Here is a 27,114-nt window from a genome sequence, read left to right as displayed (position 1 = left end):
AGATGCACTGCAGCTATTTTGGACAGGCAGGCTGACACATTGTTTTACCTCTCAGCTTCTATTTTCATAGATTTCCTCAGCTCTTCAACCTTTGAGGGGTCATCTTCCTGATGAAAACTGTACAGATAAAAAACACATAAATATATACATAAATAAAACTTAAACTTGAAACATTATATTCAATCTGTTTTTGTTATGTACTTTTATTTCTGATTTGCATTGTATTAATATATCAATAATAACATAATATACAAATATCTTCAGTTAAAAATCACTTTTGGTGGTGATTTTCCACAGCAAATAGTGGTATATGTTGATAATTCATTTTGAAATATCTTTCTATTCATATCATACCATAGGAATTAATTAATAAATGTAACAGAACTATATGCATACAGCTGTTTATGTATTTGAACATGTTTTGTATTACATGTACAAATAATGAATGTCATACATGACAAGATTGTAAATGTAAAGATTGTTATCATCTTCAATCTCTCTCACTCACCACTAGCAAATGTGATTTTTAACTGAACCACCTTTTAATGTAATTAGTTTTGTTTCACTTTAAGTGCATTATTCTATCATATAATTTAGTAGCAATTAAACAAATTTCTCATAATCAATCACAGCCTCTTTATGGCATATTACTCTTAATATTGGTATAATTAGATATTTGACTTTCTTTAATTTTGGATGAAGCCATGGAAATTAAGGTTCCACTAAAGTCAAAATATAGGACACTTCATAAACATCTAAACTTTGCCTGTATTTTTCAACCTATAATGAGTAGAGTCCTAAACTATGAGAACATATGTTCATTTAAACATACTTAACATATACACACTGTGTAAATTGTAAATAAACTTGAAATTGTTATGTTGTGGCCAAACCGGTTCTTGGGGTGAACACTAAATTTAAAAAAAAATCTGGAGGCCTGCGAGATGACTTAATTTGTTTAAAATTGGTATGGACGAATACTGTTATATCTAATGCAGGGCAAGCTCATGTTGATTTTTCAGAAAATGTATCGATTTCCGAGTTTCAGTTAATTTCATGTATCTAGGTGAACAAATATCGAAGGTACAATACAGAAATTGGACAAATATGCCATTAAAACACATGTATGTGACAAATCAACATGAGCTTGCCCTGCAATACATGTAACAGTATTCGTCCATACCAATTTTAAGCAAATTAAAACGTCTCGCAGGCCTTCAGATTTTTTTGAAAATTTAGTGTTCACCCCAAGAACCGGTTTGGCCACAGCATAACAATTTCAAGTTTATTTACAATTTACACAGTGTGTATATGTTAAGTATATTTAAATGAACATATGATCTCATAGTTTAGGACTTTACTCATTATAGGTTGAAAAATACAGGCAAAGTTTAGATGTTTATGAAGTGTCTTATATTTTGACTTTAGTGGAACCTTAAGTGTAACTATTTTTAAGTATTAGGAATAAAGGTTACCGGTAATCCCTTAAGGATATAGACCTCTTTAAATTTGAAGATAAAAATGGTTCCATAACTTAATTTACATGGGAAGCAGGATATGCTTGCCATTATTCAGAACCCTTTAAATCACTTTCCTTGTTTCGATGGGAATTTATCATAGTTTTTCCATTTTTCCATAGTTAGTGTACACTACTGCTAAGGTGGATGCTTTTGATTTCCATAGTTAGTGTACATTACTGCTCAGATGGATGTTTTTGATTTCCATAGTTAGTGTACACTACTGCTAAGGTGGATGCTTTTGATTTCCATAGTTAGTGTACGGTACATTACTGCTCAGATGGATGCTTTTGATTTCCATAGTTACCCGGTAGTGTACACTACTGCTAAGGTGGATGCTTTTGATTTCCATAGTTAGTGTACATTACTGCTCAGATGGATGTTTTTGATTTCCATAGTTAGTGTACACTACTGCTAAGGTGGATGCTTTTGATTTCCATAGTTAGTGTACATTACTGCTCAGATGGATGTTTTTGATTTCCATAGTTAGTGTACACTACTGCTCAGATGGATGCTTTTTTTTTCCATAGTTAGTATACATTACTGCTCAGATGGATGTTTTTGATTTCCATAGTTAGTGTACATTACTGTTCAGATGGATTCATCATTTCCACCTGTTCACAGTAAGATGTGGGGTCAGGTGGGCATCACTCCTAGATGGAAAACATACACCTTGAGAAAATGAGTAAATCTTTTGTATTCATTTTATTTTTCTTAAGATCAGAGTTTAAATATGTGTGGATAGATAGATGTTACAAAATCCTTCCGAGTTGTGGAATTGATTTCTATTTTTTTGTATCAAAAGACATTTTTAATGTGAAAGTTACCTTTCTTCTCTCCTCCTGACAGCTGTAAGTGAAATTTGTTTTGTTGGGGTTGGTGTCCTTCTACTAGCTTGGGATGAAGATCGACTAGAGACAGGAGGGTTTTTCTGACTGGCACTGAAAATGAACAAAAATTGGCAGTTATATAAGCTTTGTTTTTAGTTAATTATTGTTGAGATACATTTACATTTTGTACTTTTTCAATAATTTCTGTTTTCATTACTACTGTTATAATTTGAATCATTTCAAAACAAAATTTTGATTCAAGTGCACCTTAACTAAAAACATTCAGATTTTGATTCTATGCTATCCCAACTGAATACAAATGAATAAAATTTTAAAAATGAATCAACAAAGAACAAAAAGAATATGATTTTTTTAAACCTTGTGTATCACTATAAAATAAGGTTCAACGTATAAGAAGGTACAAGGTAATATTTCTGTCAATTTGTCTGGTAAAATTTTTGAGTCATCTACAACCAGGATTACAAATGTAAGTTTGAGTCTCCTTCAAGAACAGTACTGTAAACAATCTTATTTTCATTAGGGATTTATTTGCCCAACTTTTGTAAGTAAAAGAACACGAATGTTATCAACCTCTTTTCAAGCTAAACCCACTTTTAAAACCCAAATTTGAACTTTTCTCAACAGTTGGTGACTTTGTAAAGCAATCTTTAAAGAGTTGCAAAAATGAGGTCTGTGTCCATCAAAAGTTATATTATCATGACTATATGTTTTTGTTTATTGTCTTGACTATTGTGTTTATACTTAACTGTGTTATATTTTGTGTTTTTTGCTTGACTAATATGGGTGTACTTTGCAAATAAAGTTATTATTTTTAAAACATATATAAATAGTCTTGAATATGTCGAACTTGGTTCTTGTCTTACCAGTGTATGAGAAAGAAAATCAGTGACCCTGATGATTAAGGCTGCTATATAATGTTGGTTGAATCCATGGCATCTTTGACATATAATGGTTACCTTTTATAAATTGTGACTTGGATGGAGAGTTGTCTCATTGGCACTCATACCACATCCTCTTATATCTACATCTTGTACATTTTGTACTTTTCAATACCAACTAATACCGATTTTTACCAAGTCATACTTTCACTAACTCCTACATGTACAATGTACCTTTACCTTGCCACTTTTATCAACTTGCACCCAATTTTAAGTCATTTAGATCTTAGGAGCATACAATTTACAAAAATTACATGAGTACAATTATAGGTAAAATTGAGAATCACTACTACAAACTGTATTACATTTATTTTCTTCCCCTTGATAAACTGAGTACATCTTTTATCCTAAATCCAAATTCCTTCGTACATGTAGTTACAATCTATCAAATACAGCCTGTTTATATTCATAGTGACAGATTCTAAAGATGCATTATTGGTTTATCCTTAAGAATTTGCAATTTTCAGTCATTTAACATGTTTAAATCAATTGAATTTAAAAAGGTTGCCTCAACTAATTTTTATTGAATGTTTGAAGAGCACTCAATGTACTTAACAGAGTAAGAACCAAGGCCTGGAACAGATTGCCACAGAAGGTCGTGTTGAGCAAAACATTATTTTCCAATTGATGATTTTTTTCTAGGAAAATTTTGACATCACAATGTCCTATGAGGGATTTTTCAGAACCGACCCTTAGGGTTATTTTAAAAACGGAAATTGGAAAATCTGCATTTACATGTATTATCTCTTGATGGTATACACTAAGGGACCCTGACAGGAAAAGACTCACTTTAACATCCAGGACAGCTGAATTGTGTTAAACTTTGATGAAGAGAATCTTAGCTTATCAAAGACAAGTTTCAAATTTCAATTTTATGTATGAACTGCCGAGGTTTACCGGGTGTCATTCAGGGGAAAACGCATCATTAGACATTGTGACATAAAGATATTTGGTTTGTAATGTCAATTTTTTCCAAGAAAAAGTACCAGTTGGAAGATCATGTTTTGGAATTGTAACCAATGACATTTAATGATATTGGTTATACTTTGATAAAATTTAAATTAATCCCTTATGGGATTCTGTGTTGGGAGGGCTGCAGACAAATCAGAAAATCAATCTTGACACAGAATCCCAAAAGCAAGTAAATTTTTATTTATCATTGTTTATCAATACCTATCAGTCTATTCACTATTTTATAAAATTTTATTTTAGGAATTGAACAATATGGGGTCGAAGTTCACCAACAACAGTAAAAAAATCAATACAAAAATCAACATATTAATGAACTTAAAATCTTTAAGTTTTTTTCCTAATAGTTGTGCTGGCGCATTACCCTGTCATGCCTGTTCCTATTCTGTTGACAGACACTGCCATGTTGAAAGTCATACAATTTCACGCAAATTTATATATCTGATTACCATATAGAAAAATGGCAATAATCATGATAATATGAGGACGAATATCAAGAATTTAGTCTGTTTGTGTAGTACGTAATAAAATGAATCTAGTGCTTATTCAATATATGATTTTCAAGATCTTAAAAGCAAACAAAATGAGTAGGAAAACTAACCTTATCAGGCAGATATGTGTATCCTATTCTGATGCACAAGGAATAATGATAAGCTGATGTGATAATTTCATCATTTAAGGAATAAATTGTTATACTTTTAATTAAATTTTACTTTTTATGAAAAAAAAAAAACATTACCTCTATACCTGAAGCAGATAGTTTCTTTGTTTTTATACATTGAAAATGACCTTATTAATAAAATTCATAACAACAGGACGAACATCGAATACGTTTCTGTATTTCAAATACATTTCAACAGAAATGTATTCTGGAATAAATTGTTTTGCAGTTTGGTAAAGAAGTATTTATTGTCAACCCTCAGTCATGAAGCCAATGATGATGGGTACATGTATCTGAAGATTTACGATGGTTTGTAAATCAGAATGAGAGAATTTTAACATCATTATTTGTAAAATGAAAAAAAGAAAAATTATGACTATAATAATCACACATTTCTGTAGTTTTGCTTTTGCAAAGACGTTAAATATTAAAAGAATTATTTCGTCCCCTCCACAGGTAAAAAATACACCTTATCGCTATTTAGTCCAATCCGGAAAAACCCAGTCATTTAGACAACTTCCTGTTTGGGTCAACAGGCAGCAAACAAAGGTCATCAGTAACAAGCTGAGGGAGAGAAAAATTTAGAAAGCGATCAATAGGAAACATTGTAAATTATGATCCACTTTTTCCAAACTCAAATTATATTCAAAAAAATATTTTGTTTGAAGTATTTACGATGTTTTAAACAGGCAATGACAGGTCTCATTAAAAAGTATCATGCATAGTGCTTTGTTTAAACAGGGTCCCAGATAGCTTCAACTGGATGAAAAAGTTGTGTAATTTTAGAACGAACTTATCCGGAATGGAATAAAAACCGATTAGGTGTATGTAACACCTGCCTCGTATTATCAATCCTGTCATGCAGGGTTGTGTCCTGATGACAGTTAGTTCAGCCATAGTTAAATTTTCTTCCATGTACCTTAATTTAAACCTGCCACAACAATTACACATATTTGTTTTATAGTAGTCACCTATTAGAGAAATTAAATGTATCTTCATTTTCTCCTAGAACTGGAAGACCATTTTCGGTAGGATTCTTCTTCATATTTGCTTTTGCCATTTCGAGAGTTGAGATTGATCAAACGAATATGCTTCATGTCACATTTTCAGTTGTAAAAGTTAGAAATCTTTGTAATTCTTTGGCAAAAAAAAGGGACAGACAATTTAAAAAAAAAATCTAGGCGGCCATGTTGTTTACAATAGTTACAGTTAATTTTTGTTTCGCATTTATTTATTTTACTTTATTTCGTTTTATTTAATGTTATTATACACGAAAAATAAAATCTTATACAAAAAAGAAAGATTTTTTTTATTCATTTTGAAGTCAATTAAAAATACCAGGAAAATGTAAAATACGAAACAGATATATCAAGGACGTATATTAGACGTATATATGTTAGTTATACGTCCTTGGATATATCGACAAAAACGTTTTCGGGATTTTTCTTCAAGCGTCTAATTAACCAAGGTTACCTAACCTTTCCTTACATTTGCTTTTGACAGTTATTGAATTTTATTTTAAAGGTATTTTGAGAGATGTAGAATAAGTAATAGCACACTTAACCATATATCATTTAGTTACAAATGTGACACCTACATGATCATGCCTCATTCAGTCATGCTGTCAGTGTCAGAGAATTTTTCTATTTTTTTATATAGTCTAGACCGTCTAGTCAAGGATTTGTATACAAATTCTTGGTCTAGTCCAAAAAATTATAACCTCTTGAAAGACTATTTTAATTTTTTCTGGGAAGCCTTCCAATGACGACGACGTAGGAAGGTGTCCCAGAAAAAAATTAAAATAGTCTTCTAAGACGTCTTGAATGGCTATTTTAATTTTATTTTCTGAACGCCTTCCTACGTCACAGAAAAAAATTAAATTTTGCTGTTATGAGCGAACTAGGATGCTGACCCTTTGGTTATATATATATTCAAAAATATAATTAAATATTGGGCTCGAATAGAAAAGTCCAATAAATCATTATTGGAAAATGTTTATATAGAAAATAGAATGTTACATTATCAAGTAATACACACTTAGTACACATATTTTGTACATGTATCTAATATTGTTACTGATATTTCAAAATCTGATTTTGATAGACCTACAGGCATGACAGGTCCCACACTTAACAGTAAACTTAAAACACACTGTTCAAATTTTACAAAAAAGTATGAGCAGATACAAGACATAAGTTGATCATGGAAAATGGTAAACTAACGCACATATTTAAAACTCAAATGTTCATTTGAACGAGAGAAATATTTGGATTTTATTCATAACTTCAAAAAAAGAAAAAACTACACAAAGTTCAGAATTTAAGTAACCATAAGTTAAAGGTTGAAACGCGGGGATACACTAAACCAAGTGTGCCTTACGAAGAAAGAATATGTGACAGCTGGTGTTTCTATGATGATGTTCAGGATGAAATTCATTTTCTTTTACAATGTTCTTTTTTTAATCAGCTAAGAAAAAATTTCTTGACTCTATTACCAAAGAATGTCTATCCATTTCTAACTTGTCCTGTCTTAACAGATTTATATGGTTAATGACTATGGAAGATATAAAAATTACACTAAAAATAAGTGAATTTGTTTTAGAAAACCTTCCAATTTTAATGTATGGTAATATTAACTATGTCATATTCCATGGTAGCATTGTACAATATATTGCTTGCCGCATTTAGTACACATATTTGTGCATTTACCAATGTACCTTTTTATAATTTGTTATGCTATGATAATCATAGTGAAATTGTTTTATTTTATATGTATGCCCCTTGAGGGTCCATGATTGCTTAATAAAATCTTGAATCTTGGTAGATTCCTGAAAATTTCCTAGTGGATCATCAACTTCTCTGAGAAAATTATACACTTATACTACATTTCATTGCAGTAAAAAAATTCTGAGTCATAAATATTCAAAGCACCCTTATTTTTTCATTTGTTTTTTCTATAGAATATTTTGGAAACTTGAGGTTACATGGTTACTAAAGCTTGTACACAGGAAAAAAAGGGGTGAAAATTTGATTGGTTAACTTCCAGTGATGGTTATTTTCTTATACATGTTATATGCAATGAAATGTTATGTGAATTTTTTTCTATAGTACTGGACAGGATAAAACTTTATTCATGTCATGTATTTCTTTATTTGAAACAAAGATAAATTCTGCACGATTTTTTGAAAAGTGCAAATTTAACAAAGACTAATTGGGGAAAATCAATGGTGGTATTACACCTGGAAACATATACCAAGGCCATGTATTCAAGTAAAATTTGCACATAATCTCATATTCTATGGTTGTGTACCTGTGATATATTTCACAGTGGGGTATTTTAAACCTAGTTTAATTCCCAGTGGTCTCATGAATGACTCTGAAAAATGCTTTTTACTACCCAACTTCTGTATTCTTATTTTAAAAGTTGAAAATTCTTTCAATTACCGAAAAAAGTGTTGTCATGATCAGAATATCAGCCATTTTAGACTGAGGATTGGAACAAAAAGTTCTGATTATATTATACTATCAATGTGCATGTATAAACTCAACAAAAGGCAATTTATTTTGTTTTATTTTGTAGGAAAATGAGGCTGCCTAGAAAGAATGTTGTGTATGATATAGCACATAAAAGCACTGTAATAGGATTAGTTGGTACCATGTTATATTCTATGTCCGTATTAGCTTTCAAAATGTACGAGATCTCTTATAGTAAGTTATACTTTATGCCACTATATAATATGGTGGTGATCTGATTAATATGTTCTATGTCTGTCATGTCTATATACAAAAATCCTTTAAAAAAAAATTGGTTTGGGTAACATTACAGAAAAAAAATACATTAGTGATTCCTTTAGATAATTTTAGAATGGAATAATGTTAAACAGTAAACAAAATAATTTAAAGTAGATATACATGTATGGAAAAAAAGTTTTAGAAACACTGATATTTCCCCTTTCATAACACTCTATATTGTTTGCTATTAATGTCACAGTCTTACTAGAAGCTCTTTTTCATATAAGATGGAATAATTGATTTTTTTTTATTAAAGATGAAATAATTAAATAAACGTTGTCCTTCATCATGTTCATTGAATTCTTGACTTTTGGGTGTCTTTTCAAACTTATTATTTTTGTTTGTATTGTCAAGATTGTATTCTTATTGCCATTGACAAACTGCTGAAATCTTTTGTTCTTAATAGTAAAACTTTCAGGTAATTAAAAAAAAGGTAATTTCTAGTTATAAGATTTAAATTGATTGTTATTAAAAGGATGATTTTTTTTTTATAGTTACTCCTCCAATGAAGAATGAGATAATAAATCTGGTGAAGGAACAGGAAATGAGAGACGCTCAGGCATTGCACGAGAGAGAACTGATGGGACATTCAAAATAAACCATGTCAACATCATAGATAGACTTTCATATTTGATGGTTTCATATTCACATGTGCATTATAATGTTATTTGTTGATGGGTAATTAAGTACCGGTATACTGACATGACTGAAAACATACGAATTTAGTTATTTAAGTTGATATATATGTATATGTGATACATCACAATTTATGAAGTGAGCAAAAAAAGGTTTTAGGAATTTGCTGATTTAAGGGTTCTCATTAAGGATTTTTTTCTCATGAGCCCAGGTACATATCTCTGGGAAAGTCAAGTTAAAAAATTGAAGAAAAAACTATATAACAGTCTTGATTCATATTTAAAAGTCTTCAGGTCAAAACAAAATGACAAAAAAACTTAAGATTTACATATTATATCAACTTCTGTAATAAAACTGAGTAAACTTGATGCAACCGATAGATTCTGAATGCATTTTTAAACTCAACTATTCTCAAAAACCAAGTCTGAATTTATTTACTATTCTAAATAGTATGAACCCTATTTTTTGAGCACCAGGTTTTGTTCAGCTTCTTACTTTTCTTACTAAATAATTACACTTACAATTATCCGAAAATAAATCCAGTAATGTTTTGGAGTAGCTATTTCAGCAGTCATGAATAATGATTTGATATATTCTGATTAGCTCAAGATTGTTTTGTGACTTTCAGAGATTTGTGTATGTGTATAATTTTTTTATGTTGTACATCAAAGAAACAGTTTTGATTTTATCAATCATGCATCATGAATTGATTTATGTGTGTTCTGAATTGCTATATATCATATATAAAAGACAGATTTGTTGATATATATAATTTCTTGAGAAGTGTGTAAAGAGGTGTGAATGGTCATTGAAAGTTTTTACCTATTTAAACATGTTTGTAAATAAAGAATTTTAAATTATGCACATTCTTTTCTTCAGTCACCCTTCCATGATCAATTGGGAAATAAATGATTATCTGTTACTACATGCCTTTTGGTCAGTAGGATTTTAAACAAGAGGAAATGCCTTTATGTTTTTCAAACTTGCTTTACTCCAAAAAAATGAAAATATTTCGAAAAATAAATGTTCAAATTAAATATTAAAAATCTAGAGTGTAACATATGATCTTCAATAACAGACAAATATACATACCAAATATTCAACCCTCAACTCCCTAGAGTTGTGAACGAAATAAATCGATACTACAAAAGATCCAAAACCAACAGCAAATTCTTAAATTACTGGAAAACCTCTAAAGACATTAACAAAGGCAATTCATAAACTACAAGAAAAATGAGATATAAGAAGACACTATTAACTACTGAACAACAGAGGCATGACCAGGATTACCATATGTATACATGTAGTCTGCAGTGGTGTTAAAATATTTGAAAGCCTTCACTCTTCCCTTAAACTCTCGTGATTAAAAGAAGGTGTGTGCAGTACACATTTATGAGACCACAAACTAAGAAGTCATGTAGAAGTTGGAATATTGTATTCAAAGAAAGTTATACATAATATGTATAAATATTTGCAACTGGACATTAAACAAACAACAACCAATATTCACAAGAAGACCTACACCTATATCAAGCTCAAAACCCAAAGTCCATTCATGATGTAATCACTTTACATTCATCATCTGGCAACTGAAATTGTAATTTTTGCTTTTCTAGATAATTTTAAGTAGTTTTTACACGACCGCAAAAGCGGCCATATATATTGGTATCACGTCGTTGTCGGCATCGTCTGAAGACATTTGGTTTCTGGACAATAACTTTAGTTTAAGTGTATGGATCTCTATGAAATTTAATCAAAAGGTTCAATATCACAAAAGGAAGATTGGGATTGTTTTGAGGGGTGATGGTCCCAACCGTTTAAAAATTAGGGGCCAAAACAAGCATTTTTCTAGTTTCAGGACAATAACTTGTGTATAAGTATTTTGATTGCTCTGAAATTGTACCACAAGGTTCAATACCGCAAGTCGAAGGTTGGGATTAATTTTGGGGGTAATTGCCCAAACTGTCCAGGAATTAGGGGCCAAAAAGGGTCTAAAACAAGCATTTTTCTAGTTTTCAGACAATAACTTGTGTTTAAGTAGATATAAGAAGATATGGTATGAATGCCAATGAGACAACTGTCCATCCAAGTCAAAATTTATAAAAGTTAACCACTTTAGGTCAAAGTACGATCTTCAACACGGAACCTTGGCTCACACCGAACAGCAAGCTATAAAGGGCCCCAAAAATTACTAGTGTAAAACCATTCAAACGGGAAAACCAAGTGTATGGATGTCTCTTAATTTGTACCACATTTTACAAAAAGAAAATTTCTTCAAAATTATTTTTTTTGGAAAGTGTTTGGGGGGGGGGGGGGGGGGGGGAGGGGTAAAAAAAAAATTTTTTGGGAGGGGGGCAATTTTTTTTCCATAAAAGAAAATTCTCTTCAAATAGTATTTTTTTTGGAGGGGAGGTAAACAAAAATTTTTTTTTGGGGGGGGGGGGGGGTCAATTTTTTTTCCCTCAAGATTTAAGAAATTGTCAATTTTCCAAAGAAAATAATTGGGGGTCACAATTTATTTTGCTAATTCTTTGTATATATTCTGAAAACAGATTTACTAAGTATTGCACAACAGCAAGAAATCTTCAATTGAATATCAATTCAAATCATACATTTGGATTCCGGACAATAACTTTAGTTTAAGTGTATGGATCTCTATGAAATATACACAAAAGGTTCAATACCACAAAAGGAAGGTTGGGATTGTTTTTAGGGGTGATGGTCCCAACCGTTTAGGAATTAGGGGCCAAAAGTAAGCATTTTTTCTAGTTTCAGGACAATAACTTGAGTATAAGTATTTTGATTGCTCTGAAATTGTACCACAAGGTTAAATACCACAAGTAGAAGGTTGGGATTCATTTTGGGGGTAATTGCCCAAACCGTTCAGGAATTAGGGGCCATAAAGGGTCTAAAACAAGCATTTTTTCTAGTTTCAGACAATAACTTGTGTTTAAGTGTATGGATGTCTCTTAATTTTTACCACATTTTACAAAAAGAAAATTTCTTCAAAATCAATTTTTTTGGAAGGGGGTAAATTTTTTATTTTTTTTTTGGGGGGGGGGGGGCAATTTTTTGTTCTCAAAAGAAAATTCTCTTCAAATATTTTTTTTTGGAAAGGGGGGGGGGGGGGGGGGGGTAAAAAAAAATTTGTTGGGGGGTCAATTTTTTTCATCAAGATTTAAGAAATTGTCAATTTTCCAAAGAAAAAAATTGGTGGTCACAATTTATTTTGCTAGTTCTTTGTATATAGTCTGAAAACAGATTTATTAAGTATTGCGCAAAAGCACAGTGTATTTCACAGCAAGAAATCTTCAGTTGAATATAAATTCAAATCATACAACCAATTTCAAGTTCTTTGACTATATTTATACATTTATTTTATACATATATAATGTGTCAAATATTTAATTACAATCCAAATTCAGACCTGTATCAAGCTTGAATATTGTGTCCATTTTTGCCCCAACTGTTCAGGGTTGGACCTCTGCGGTCGTATCCAGCTGCACTTGGCGAAGCAGTTTATTTTTCTATTGCATTTTACATTTGAGTATAACACTATCTTGCTTGTATAACACAATTTAACATCATTCTGTTTGGTCATCATGACCTGCATTTTACACACAAGATATTCAATGTCTTTGCATGTGTTAAGGATTTAGCTCACACCTCCAACCATGGACTGTTTGTTTTTGTAGATATCTTTATCTGAAACTTGTAACCTTACTTTGTTTTATCTCTAGTTTCAAATTATATCTCAATTATGATATCAACCAGGTATAGGGAATAAGTCCTTTAATTGTTCCCTACACAATTTGTTCAATGTAGGTACATCATTTTAAGGCAATGTTTTGTTTGCCATTGATTTTCCACTGCTTTTACCATTTACTTTAGGATGAAATAACTTGTTGTTGGTTGTAACACTTGGCCTCATTCTATTTTTACATTATTATAAGGGCTCCTCATGTAAAACAGCTAATACTTTGAGCAACATTATTGGATCAACAGACAATGCAGATTCCTTGAACCTTGAAACAAGAAGCATATTACAAGTTCAGATGCTTTGAATGAAAACTCCTTCAATCAAAAGTCCCAAGTATTAGATGTTTTGTATGATTTTAAGTGCAGGTATGAATGGTAGTTGATGAATTAAAGTATTGTTTAATCCTTATTTTTTGTTAAACTGGACAAGATTACTAAATAAACTACATGTATTTGTTTTTCGGACATCTTCACTTTGCAGGTTGCAAGATGATATTACTATAAAGAATGATTGTAAGGGGTACATGACCTCATTTTCATCTTTATTGATCACCGTAAAGTTTTCGTGATTAGATCAGTTTCTGTGATACTATATGTAATGGGTCAACTGTATATTTGGTATATATAGATTGTTTGTAAGGGGTACATACATGTCTGTCTGACAGGTTGCATCTGACCTTGACCTCATTGTCATAGTTCAATAATCAATGTTGAGATTTCGATTAGGTCAGTTCCTCTAAAACTATAAGAAATGGGTCAACTGTATTATTGGCAAAAGGATGGGGTTGTTATTGTTACAAGTCTATTTGACAGGATAACCATGACATCATTTTCTTTGTAAGTTTTTCGTGGCAAGGTCAGTTTTTCTAATATTTTAAGTAATGTGTCAACTTTTTTTAATAGAATGTTTGATAAGGATATTTATAGAATGGCTATAAGAGGCAGGTACCTATTCACTAAACAGGGTTAATCTGACCTTGACCTCTTTTTCGTGGTTTATTGGTCAGTGTAAATGTTTCGTGATTAGGTCAGCTTCTGTAAATGATAGGTCATCTAAATTTGATCTTGTAGAACGGCGTGATCGCCTAAAAGGATTCATGCATCTGAACTTAACCTCATTTTTATGATTCATTGATTAACATTAAAATTTTATAATTGGGTCAGTTTCTTATATATAATAGGTCAACTATATTTTGTGTATATTATTATTGCAAGGTATACATGTACATTTGACAGCATTGATCTAACCTCGACCTCATTTCAAAGGTTTGTTGGTTAACATTAAGTATAAAAAAGGAGATGTAGTATGATTGTCAATGAAAACTATCCATTATATATCAAAGTGAAAAGATGTGAGCAATTATACAGGTCACCATGCGGCCTTTATTAAGGAACAAAACCTATACCAAAGAGTAAGCTATAAAAAGTCTCAATGTGAAGCCATTCAAATTAAGAGAAAACCAACGGCATGATTTATTCCTTACCAATAAACGAAAAACACCATTGTGGTAGACAGCAACCAACAAAAACACTGGATTATAGGCATCTTGCTTGGACAGATACATAGGCTAAGCAGTTTTTCACTATAAGGAAAACGTAACTTAAATTTGATCTTTCAAGTAATGTCTGTCTGATAGAATTCATCTGACCTCGTTTCATGTTCCATTGATCAACGTTAAGTTTTCTTAATTTAGTTTTTCAGTTACTGTACTACAAGGGCAACTGTAATTGTACAGAATTTTTGTTAGGTGTGTATATAAAAATAAGAAGATTCGGTATAATTGCCAATGAGACAATTCTCCACAAGAGACCAAATGACATAGAAATTAACAACTTATAGGTCACCGTACGGCCTTCAACAATGAGCAAAACCCATACCGCATAGTCAGCTATAAAAGGCCCCGAAATGATTAGGTGTATGTTCGTTTGACAAAATTTATTTGACCTTGGTCTTATTTTCATGGATAATTTGTAAAGTGAAGATTTACTTAAGACTTTCAACATTAAATCATGTCTTTTAAAATCTGGGACTAGTACAATAGTTCCAGTTAAAATCAATAAAACTGGCGATACATTTCAGCGTGCGCACTCTTGTTCTTCAATGGACTCGTGCACAAATCGATACAAGATGGGGCAACTTTTGTTCCCTTCCTTCTGTTGAACAGATTAAGTTACTAGTATCCAAAGTAAATTTGACTATAGAAAAGTCTTATTTGAGTAATTCCAAAAGTCCATTGTTTGAGATTATTGAAGACATTTGCCTATTATCAGATCTTCTTGATTATTTTATGCTAAAATGCAACATTGACCTAAGTCTGTTTTTGTAAAGCTCCCTTTGATGTCTGTTTTGAAAAGTTTTATATTTCGACTTAAAGTTTCCAAACAGATGAAAGTAATGATTTTTGACTTATTTAGCTCGTAGCTGAACAATCGATTAAAAACATAAAATCTTTTACTCGGTTCGGTTAGACTACGCGATAAACAAATCTAAAGTAGCAGAGTCAAGTGGACGATCTGATTTTAATCAGATTGCTCGTTTAAGACCTTCAACAAGATGGTAAAAAGCAATTATATTTTGCGTATTTTGAACATTACAACAATTTTATTGTCAATCAAAGTCACCCAAAGGGCAGAATAAAAACAAACAGTATACTACATGATTATTGTTTATTCTTGATGATTGGTAATAACAAAATAAAGTAAAATATAATATAACAGTGTACAAAATGGTAACAAAAATGTTTATATGGTTATTTCCCAGTAAAAATCGGGAATACTACTTTATATTTGTACTTCACATGCCCTTTTTCTGTTGCTAAGTTAAAATATTAAGGAATATTAACAACAACAAAAAAACATCACAATAACAAAATATATTGAAAAAGAGGTGGGGTCCATTCCCGAAGCGCTTTTCTGGATTTACCTTCATACGGAACGCTCAAACATCATGGAACATTTGGAAGCCTGGGATGTAGATATACGTAGGAACTTTTGTATTCGTGCATAGTTCAACAAAAATAATTTTGACAGATAGTATTTGATGGTAGTGTTGGTAGTACATAAACAAATTAAACTCAAGGGAAGATAAACTAAATGGGCAATGCAAGAATTGAAATGACGAAGGCCAGGGGGAACCATAACAGGAGAAAAAGAAAAAGAAATCCATTGGTTTATAAACATTAATGAAATGGCAAAATTCCAAAAGGGGCCTAAGGTAATTAGATCTTGCTCCATTACGAGAACCAGTCATTCTTAAACAGTTAACCAACCCACGATGACGACCGTAACACTTCAGAAGTGATGGCTTTTGCTCTACCTTTGAAAACTATAAACCAGGACAAGACTTACACCTTCCTACGCAAAAAGACGTAAGTCACAAAACCTCAGCCTGAGTTTAAGCCATTCACGGGTAAAAGAGTTGGTCATAATGTTTGCTTCTTTTCTTGGTGAACCATGCATTTTCTATTACTTAGTAGTTATTTTTTTTTATATGGAAACAGATATTAGGCAATGATTTGTGTTGTAGTTTTTGATCTAATTGACAAAATAACGACCATGCTATTTCAACCGATAGTAATCAAAGGTCATGATAAACTTAACAAAGAAGCAAACTTGTATTCTGTAATACTCAAATAGAAAAGTTCTGTAATATTCTGCGAGTGATCTAAAGTAGTAAAAACCATTTGTATAGGAAAGATTCCGAGATTATGTTCCTCATATATGCTTTCTTATCAACAGTTAAAAATTGCGTCACTAAGTAAATCACTCCAGATAATAGCTCATACATCATACTCCCTCGGAGGTGTTATATAGCTGTATCCACTGAAGGCCTGTCGTGCCTTTTCAAGTTTTCTGAAAGAAAAAAAAAACAAATGTAGATAAAATAGTTAATACATTTGAAAATTAGACATGTAAAATGAAAAAATCTGACACGAGCAATTAATGCCGTAATATTCTCGTTACTAAACACTTTTTAGCAGGGATACATATATATTGTAAACTGGTAAAAACTTTCACAAAATTTTATCTTCGTTGTGTATAGAGAATTATTGTAGAAATCTGATTCGATTTTTATGGATTTGAGTAAAAGTTGTTAATAAAATCCTAAAGCTTTTAGGGTCAATTCATTTCAAAGATAACTATTATAATAATTGTCATTAAAATCTGATCAGCCTTAATTATGAAGGTTATTCATAATTATTATACGGTTACTATTAATTCATTACATCCTATATTTTTGGAGCTTATATTTGCTGTTTGAAACCCAACTACTAATGTTCCTTTATATTTTTTTTCTGCATTGAAATGTTATACAAATTTACTTCGGGTTTTGCAAAAGATCTTATTTCTATGAACTGCCCTGTGCGTTGCTGTATTTAATTCTACTCACCGGAAGTGCGTCAATATTATTGTGTAGAACGGCAGGATTCCTCATTAAAACAATTAAACTTAGATTAACCGTATTACATGTTCATGTTTTGGAAAAGAAAGGATGTGGTGTATCAATTCACGACAAAAAAATCACTACTTGTTTGTGTTATGTATAAACGTATAGTGATTTTTTGTCGTGGATTGATTTTTATTGTTGTTCTTCATCTCAAAGTCAGGAACCTCGTTAATTGATGTCCCATGTTTTTTGTTCTTTCGGGCATTTGGTGTTTTAGGCAGATTCTTGGTAGTCTCTGTTAAATTTATTCAATTTTCTGAAATCAATTGATTGATTAGTTGTTGGTTGCTTAATTAACGTCCAGTGACAAATATTTCACGCATGTTCAGGACGAGAACAATTTAACAATAAATACAATAGGTAGATCCTGTAATAACTATCATATATAGAGGCCGTTCGGATAAAGGTCGGGAAAATTTGGACTGCTACTGGAAAATGAGGGTATATTGGATAGGAACAGAAATTTTGCCTTGCAACATGCCACCTACGACGTCTTAAATCAAAGGGAAAAGTTTCTGTAAATGTGTTCAAAGGTTTGTTCGGACTCGGGGCGATTTACAGCTAAATATATGATTTCCATATTTATCTTGTGAAGACCTCTATATGTCTTTTGAGATTGCTGTGTTGTTAGATTGATGCTTGATTGTAATATTACCCATATCTCCCTTTATTCATATTCGACAGAATCAAATAGAGAAATCTTTTACATGGTACGACTTTTTTTCCGGCAAATTTTCTTGAACACTTTTTTTTGTTTATTTTTATTGATTTTTGAATTTGTTTTTAGTTTATATGATTTCTTTCATTATTGAAAATATATTGAATTACTCTTCTTTCTATATTTATGCATGTTTGATGCGGCAACATTGATATATAGGTTCCTTTTTTAGAAATATACTAAACAAATAGATATCTTTTAGCGCTTTAGATGAAACTGCTTGAAAGCCAGTGTAGATTTGATGCTTTTGTATAACGCATCAATAAGAGCAGCCTTCTATTTCCGATTATATTTTAAAACTAATCTTAAAGATGGTATCTATAGAGACCGACAGAAGAACAATACTATTTTACGTTTACAAATATTTTCTTAATTCTAGCTTTGTCTAGTAAAATGTGAAGAAATATAATATTCATTGCATTTACTTTGACATTCTTTTCAAACTAGCTCTACTAAGCAGACATGATGACTAATGTAAGCAAGCATCTAGCACTTCGATTCATTACACTTACCAACCCAATAAAGCATTGGTTTTAAGCATAAGCAAGTTTGTTTGGTCTAGAGAGTGATCTTCGACCTAACCTTTTTCTATGCATTACAATGATGGTTACGCCTATAATTATTATAGCTGGAACTCCAATGGTCACTGCCACAACCACAGGCCAGTAACGGTCGTCCTCCTTATCTCCAAGGTTGTGAACTTCTAGATTAGAATTGACACCAAAACCACTAATGTTGAACTCCATCCAGTTTTCAGTAATGCCTCCAGTTTCTGATGTTTTGTACATGTCTTTTTCGACGGTTTTCTGTGAAGATGATTTGGTTGCAATTTCATTATTCCTGGTCACCGATATTTGTATTCCTGCTTTTGTTGTAAATTCTGTTGATCGCTCAGTGGAAACTTTTGCTGTTGTTTTTGACGTAGTTGTGTCTGTGAGATAAATACTGTTTACAGCTATTTCTGAAGTTCCTTTAGTTTTTACTGTAGCTTCCATTTTTGAAATTGTTACTCTAGTTACAGGTCTCGTGGTTGTAGTTGTTGTCTTATCCAATGATTGCGGTGGTTCTCTCGTATTATGAGTTTCTTTTTCGCCAATTGTTGTAAGTCTAAGGGGGGATTGGTCAGTTTGATTAAACAAAGGAGCAGTGATATTGTTAATTGGAGTCAGTTGCGTCGTTTGAGCATTGTTATCACTAACTTGGCTAGTGATAGTCACAACAGCCGTTGTTGCCATTAAGTCTAACTTCGATAAATTCTTATTCGATACCGAATTAATCCGACTGTTATTGAAAAGATTCGCATAATTTGTATCAATCCCGTTCGTCTTATTAGTTTCGGTTGTTGCGTTCATTCCGCCCACAATATTTTTGTCTACATCTGATATTTTAGTAGACCCCTGCTTTTCTGTTGTATACAAAACATTTTGTCCACCTGTTGTTTTATTACTTGCTTCTGTCGTCGACTCTTGTATTTGTGTTCCATTGGCTTTTATCTCACTCACCATAGTTTTATTCTCAACAGATCCAGCTATTAATTTGGGATTTTCCGTTAATGCTTTAGATGAGGTCATATTCCGTAAATGATCTTGTTTTAATTGCACAGATTTGTTCAATATCTCCAAAACCGTTGTACTTTGAATCGAAATTTCAGAACTATCAGATACCCACAACGTTGACATGGTTTCAGTGGTCATGGTGGATGTGTTTAAGTCCGCACTACTGCTATTAAAAAGCTGTTCTGAATTATTTTGTATATTCTGGCCATTCATTTCTACAGTATTATTTTCAATTGAAGCATGGTTTGAATTTATGCTGGTGGTTATATTCTTTAAAGTATTGTCTGAATTAAATTCTGTCTTATTATTTTGCAAATTTTCTACTTCTGTTGTTGATTGATTATTCCCTTCTAAATTATCAGCATTGCACTGAAATACAATAGATTAAAAATAGACCAAAATGAATATATTGAAGGATCAACATCATTGATTCAAGACATGGAATCTTTTATTGAGTTTATAATTTTAAAAAAAAATAAGTATATGAAAGAAATAAAGAATAAGCATGATCTTACCCTATTTGAAAACCCTGACAACATGTTTGTGTACAGTCAATCGAATCGTACATTATTTATTTATGTAATTGTATTGAAATATGTATAATTATCTCTATACCTTTGTAATTTGGTTTGTGAGAATAAAGATTATATATGTATATAATGAAACTTTAAATTAAACAAAAATAACAGTAAAAATCATCATTTATAGAAAGCATACAGGGGACGGACAGTAAAAACTAAAATATAGAAAATACGAAAAAGGAAAAAAAAGACGACTTGGTAGAAAATAAAATGAATAAGAATACGTACCTGTTGAATTATAATAGAATAACTGAAAAACATCCATATATATATAATACTAATTAACTTTGAATCCATTTTTTTTTTTACGAAAGAACAAAAAGTTTATATCCCAAACGTAAGAACTTTATTTACTGAATGTTTTATTTGGGAGATTTTAAACAACATTATAATGTATATCAGTGGGCTACAGGAAGCCTCGGAAGTCAAGTTATCAGTAATTCCAACATCACCCAAATAAAGCTATGATGTATACATTTAACTTTCCTGTTACACCTGTCAATACAGTTAGCCAGCTTAAGTGTAATCTATGCACATATTTAATCAGCCATCAAAGGAAAACATTACCATTAGATCAGTTTCTTTGCTCTTCTAGTCCTTTCTAGTTGTTTTCATATTACCCAAATCTTTTGTTTTTAAAGTTTACTGGACACGTTTTTCCTTTTGTTTTTGTTTTTTTCTCTTTTGATTCGTTTCTTTGTGTATTTTCATTTTCCTGTTAGTTTCTTAAAGTTATTCTTGATCTAGTGGTGGATTAAAAAGGGGTCTCGAGATGGATGGGGGATGTGGTGAGGAAGCCAATAGGGTAAAGGCAATGTGAAAGAAAATAAAAATATATATTTTTCTTTTAGCGGTATGAAAAACTGCTCTCTATTTTTGTTTACAAAATTATAACGAAAAAAAAAATCGACTACACGTTTCAAAGTGTGTTAGTTGAAAAAGATGAATTTTCAGATCTTTTTAAGATACCCTTGCACTACAAATTGTTTTTTTTTTTTGTTATTTATTCTATATTTGAATGTTATGTTGACCTGTCAGCATTATTGAAGTTTTATGTAGCCAGATTCTAGACAAATGTGAAAGAATTATATTCAATTTCATATTTCGACAGTTTCTATTTTCAATGTGTAATAAATATGCTAAATTATAAATGATGATTCTAATAATCAATTTTATCGTATGTTTTTTTTTTATTTCATCACATAATCAGTATTTTCGGCTTCTTAATTTTTACTGTTATCACAAATAAAATTATATCTAATCATCGAGTAATCATAAGAATTCCTTTCGTAATTTACCAAATTTCTTTAGTCATGACGCGGTTGAATTCCTTTTAATTTTTGTGTCCTGTTACACCTATTTGACAATTTATCATGGACAGAGTAGACATTCATGTACATCTTTTTATCTATTGTGGGTTTGTCTCTGTTTGAAGGTAACCTATGTAATATGTAAATATTTGCCGTCAAGTCATTGCAACGAAAATGTTTACTTTAAATCGTGAACACCTTTGTATGAGTATGATGCAACTTCTTGGTTCTTATAGAATCCACATTTCATTAAGCAAAGGAAACGCGGCAATGTAGCCAATCGAAGAGCACGTAATGCTTGTATATTTATTGATTCATGGTTTAAATTATTACTTTTAAAATTTGAAATCCCTAAACCCTACCACTAATACAAACATTACTTTTATTAATGAAATTACGCGCACGCGCTTGTGTAGGCATCTTAAATATTTCTCATAATTCAACAAATGATGATTTTTGTTAAAAAAAAATAAGGCGAAATTTCCTTTATTTGTAAATTTTGTGTAAAAATAAATAAGAAGATGTGGTATGAGTGACAATGAGACAACTATCCATCCAAGTCACAAGGTGTAAAAAGTAAACAATTATAGGTCAAAGTACGGCCTTCAGCTATCTAAAGGGACCCCAAAAGACTAGTGTAAAACAATTCAAACAAGAAAACCAACGGTCTAACCTATATAAAAAAAACGAGAAACGAGGAACACTTATAAACCACACCAACAAACGACAACCACTGAACAACAGGCTACTGACTGATGCATAAAAATGCAGCGGTTTTAAACGTTTTAACAGGCGCCAACCTCCACCCTAACCTGAAACAGTGGTATAACATTACAACATAAAAAGACACACAATAAAATATCAATTGAAATGGCTTAACTCGATCAAAAGGACAATACACAAAAACAAGTATATATACACTGAACAAATAAGTTTGATCCAGTGGCGCCGGGATCTAGAAATTTTCATAAGGGGGGGGGGGGCACTGAATGCCGAAGAGGGGCGCTCCAGTCATGCTTCAGTGATTCCCTATAAATAATCACCCAAATTTTTCCCACAAACCCTGCCCCCCTAAATCCGCCTCTGTGATCTATGACACAATATAAATAACAAAGATGTTTCATTGTCAAAAAGAAAAAGCAACTTTCGTAAAAAGTACACCTCACAGATTTCCATCAATTTTAAAGCTATTGTAATTTTCACAAGACAGACTTTTATTCGAGTAAACTTTACATCATGAAATATAGAAAAACAATTTTTCTATACCGCTTTGAGTATCAGTTAAATCCTGGGAGAGGTGATTATTTAGATTAGTTGAGGTCAAGTGATAGTTAATGAGTTATGTTATAGATTTTTGTTAGATTTTGTATGCAACTTTTGAAGTACATGCATGTAAAATACTCGGTAAACGTTCACAAAATACATCTTTTCAAACTTCTTCTTGGAATTCTTGACCTAAGACTTTCCCTAAAAATCGACATGTTGTTCTCATGTTTTCAGTTTTGATGGTGTAAAATAATCGTTGCACATGACAACCTTAAAACGTGTTTCTACTTTTTTCACTACCAACACGGTAATAGATTGGTAACTAGATAAAAAGTGAAGAAGGTTACCCTATGATTATAAATCAACAAAACGGAAAGTCATGTCTCAACAAAAAATAATCTTTTAGAATTTTTTTTTGTTTGATGATTTTTTCAAATAAGACCATTTTAAGAACGTATCTTCACCGGTTGTATTTTGAAAGAATTCATCCATTTAATTGCGAAATCGCTCACATGAAAACTCAATTATTAAGATTACTTTAAAATCTACGTTGTCAAATGATAAAACACACGTATGATTACTAAAAGATGATGATAATGACGATAGATTGGTATTTAAGGTCCAGTGGCAAATGTTACATGCATATAAGGACGAGAACATGTTTATTCGATTTGAATATAAAACTTACGTCTTGTACTAGACCGACACACTGAACCGGATTTGTAACATGCTAATTCACAAGGCAACAGTTCACAGGAAGATATGTAATTCTATCAAGGCAAATTATTAGCGGAGGCCAAAAAAAAAACAATTTTAATTTCTTTTGTTTGACCCGGACGGTGACTGAACCACCGAGGCAAGCATGCTATCACGAGGCCACCGATGCGGCTCGATGTTGAGAGAAATAAGGGAATGTTTTCGTCTTTTTGTCTCGTTGAATTGCTTTATCCTGTTTTTTTATGCAATCAATTATGTTAGTCTTAAATGAATGTTATTTTTATCAAAGACCGATTTATTTGGGCGAGTCATGTTTCAGTTGGATAATTATAAGTTTTTAATAGTGTCTTGCGTTCAATGACCATACGCTTACTTTATAAATTACAGTCGTTCGTAATAAGATTGCATCCTCAAATTACATAGTTGAAGCAATTAAAATTTGAATTCTAGTAAAGATTGAAACTTTTTAGAAAATGACCCTACTGTAAAATAAATTCTGGTGAAGTTAAGCTCACCTTTCTTTATATATATGTTGTGTACAAGTTATCATTTTGTACAAATTATAATTTGTACAAAACAAATGTACAAATTATGATTTGTATTTTGACTTTGTACAAATTACAATTTGTACAAGCACTTTTTGTACAAAGTCAAAATACAAATTATAATTTGTGCATTTTTTTTTGTACAAATTATAATTTGTACAAAATGATAACTTGTACAGAACATATATATATATATATATATATATGTATGTCTGCCTATGTGTAGTGACAACTGTAAATTATACCTTGTCCATCGGATTTCTTATGATTAAGAAATGCCAGGCTTTAGAATATTTATAAAGTGCCTAGAAAATCAACCTAACAATGTTAGAGTAGATTTGATTCTTTACTTCCTCCCCAAGCGGGGCTGGAACCTGTACTTTTCACTTCATACTTCTACGGCAACACCGCCTAGCATTGCGCAGACGCCTTATCCCCTCCTCTAACTATAGCTGATAAAAATCAGCTTTCGTTTCGGGAGGTGTTACCTTCTCGTAGGAATTAAACAAGGACATCTAGACGCAATACACAAAGTATTTTAAGTGTACAGAAATGATCATCTACTCATCTCTTTAGTATAATTACAGGATGCTGTTCTATTTTTAGAAGCATACAATCACTGTAAATTTATATATATGTATGTCTGCCTATGTGTAGTGACAACTGTAAATTATACCTTGTCCATCGGATTTCTTATGATTAAGAAATGCCAGGCTTTAGAATATTTATAAAGTGCCTAGAAAATCAACCTAACAATGTTAGAGTAGATTTGATTCTTTACTTCCTCCCCAAGCGGGGCTGGATATATATATATATATATATTTCAATCGTTTCGAACAAATTTATGACATTTAAATGAATACAATTATGCAAAGCTTTCATAGAAATTCTCTTAAATTCATCATGTAGTATTAGTAATTGGAACTGAAAGAATCATTGTTCCTTAATTGTTTCTTAATCTTCGCAAGCATCTTATCACAAAGAGATTCTAACTTTAAACATATATAACATTGACATAATTTACAATACTTTAAAGGTTATTTTCATGTAATTATATACCAAGCTCTAAATCGCCCAATCTTAATCTTCCATCAAAAGGACAAAAACGCTAACATACAACTTAATACAACAACAACGGATTATGATTCTGAAATTAGAATCGTAAACAGTATGAGTATCAAAACAGGGTTGTAACTATTTATACATTGCTAATTTTCATTTTGACTTAAAAAGGGGGGATTAAGTCACTATTTAAAAAAAAATTTGAAATTTGTGATTGATTTTGAAATATATACTTTATTTATTAATACATTTTCTACCTCTCTAAAATAAAATAATCATTTTGGTTAAAACTCAAAAGTCACTAAAAATACTATATTATCGGGTTTTGTGCGTATAGATATCGTAAAATATCAACAGCTTCACATTGGCTCGCGGCTGATATTTTACTATTTTATTAATCGAATATTTTTAATGATTTAGGATTCGATAAAACTTGATCACATGTATGTTTGTATTTACTCAGTTTGCACGCCAATACTGTTCTGTTTAGCTTTTCGTAGGTCAAAAACCGCATATTACACATGGCATACAGCATGTTACTAAAATTCATTCTAGAAATCCCCAATTTTACTTTTGTTTATGCAATAGTTGTTGATTAATAATATAAAAATTGTAGCCTTTGGTTGAGGTCAATACGATGTTATATCGACCTAGAGAAGCATATCGACCTCGGACTTCATTCTCAGTCAATATACTTCTCTTAGGTCGATATAACCTCGTATCGGCCTCATTCAAAGGCTATAGATATAGGAAGATGTGGTATGAGTGCTATAACTGTATAATATCAATGTGTAGAAAACACGATAATCTTTACATATTTGGTCAGCAGATTGACAGTGATGAGTTGTAAGTGTTGACGCTTTTAGAATCTCTCTGACACCTACTTCCTTGTGCTAAGGAAATAATCAAATACCGTTGGACAATGAGGGACAGACAACTACCATTACCAAAAGAAAAAAGAGAAGATAAGACAAATAGTATTAAACACTACACAGTAACGTAATGATTCTCCATTATAGCAGTTAAATTGTTGTCATATATCTTTTATGTTTTTCAAAAGGGTCATTGTTTTAAACGCATTAAAAATGTCATGAGTTCGATACAATTTCAGTTTAAAAACTGAATTAGATGGAAAATATAAATAGTGATCATGTTGTTTTTTTTATCAATATAAGATTTAGGTTGGTTTCCTTTGCAATTTTTTTATGCAAAACTAGCTTAATTCTAAAACCTTTTAAAATAGAAAACATGATAAAATTTTATATATGATTATTTCATTGTATAAAAAGTGACGGTGCTTTATGTTATTACAGTTATTGTTAAAATTTTCTAGCCTAAGACACAAAAAAGATGCACTCGTTGTTGTTCTAAGCATACACCTACTCGTAATTCAGAGTATCAAAATATATGCCGCGAGCCGCAATGTGAAGCTGTTGATATTTTACGATATCTATACGAAGAAAACCCGACAATCTGTTTATCGTGCTATTTCTGTTTTTCCCCTTCCATTAAACAGTTTACTCTTGACAAAAGTAAGCTTGATAACGTCTTCTTACACATTGTGACGTCGCTGATAACTTCTCAAGGCCGTGACACGAGAATTACGGAGTGAGCGACTGAGCTAGGTGATATAGGCAAAGAGAAGGACGATAATATAAAAAGTCATTCTGTCCAATAGTACACGAGAAAAGTGTAATGGAAATATTTGAGAACGAACTGACGGACGAACGGACAAACGGACACATGTGATTGCTATATACAATATAGTGAGATATTAAAATATAATGCGT

General features: G+C 31.4%; 3 protein-coding genes and 1 long non-coding RNA gene across 7 annotated transcripts in view; 1 reads left to right on the top strand and 3 right to left on the bottom strand.

Annotated features, from left to right (window-relative positions):
* The window catches only part of LOC127729926 (uncharacterized), a 28,506-nt gene extending 22,376 nt beyond the window's left edge, over positions 1-6,130 (bottom strand). For both annotated transcript variants that reach the window (XM_052237907.1, XM_052237906.1), the window contains exons 1-3: positions 5,908-6,130; positions 2,345-2,458; positions 49-117 (exon numbers count right to left, since the gene is read on the bottom strand). In XM_052237907.1, the coding sequence (XP_052093867.1) occupies positions 49-117; positions 2,345-2,458; positions 5,908-5,996 (272 nt within the window). In that variant the 5' untranslated portion in view covers positions 5,997-6,130. The remainder of the gene's footprint in view (positions 1-48; positions 118-2,344; positions 2,459-5,907) is intronic.
* LOC127729914 (INO80 complex subunit D-like) overlaps positions 1-27,114 on the bottom strand; it is a 325,825-nt gene that overhangs the window by 219,647 nt on the left and 79,064 nt on the right. The window lies entirely within an intron of this gene.
* Positions 6,367-10,223, top strand: LOC127729932 (uncharacterized). The gene is made up of 3 exons (XR_007994898.1): positions 6,367-6,460; positions 8,516-8,643; positions 9,222-10,223. It is a non-coding gene; the product is annotated as an uncharacterized LOC127729932 (long non-coding RNA).
* LOC127729925 (uncharacterized) lies at positions 15,807-20,039 on the bottom strand. Its single transcript, XM_052237905.1, has 2 exons — positions 18,800-20,039; positions 15,807-16,974 (listed from the first exon to the last, which is right to left on the bottom strand). The coding sequence occupies exon 1, from the start codon at positions 19,979-19,981 to the stop codon at positions 18,821-18,823; it is 1,161 nt and encodes a 386-aa protein (XP_052093865.1). The 5' UTR covers positions 19,982-20,039; the 3' UTR covers positions 15,807-16,974; positions 18,800-18,820.

Source organism: Mytilus californianus, unplaced genomic scaffold (assembly GCF_021869535.1).
Source record: "Mytilus californianus isolate M0D057914Y unplaced genomic scaffold, xbMytCali1.0.p SCAF_2, whole genome shotgun sequence".
Lineage (NCBI taxonomy): Eukaryota > Metazoa > Mollusca > Bivalvia > Mytilida > Mytilidae > Mytilus > Mytilus californianus.
Note: the sequence above shows the minus strand (reverse complement) of the source record. Positions and strands in the feature narration are given on the sequence as shown.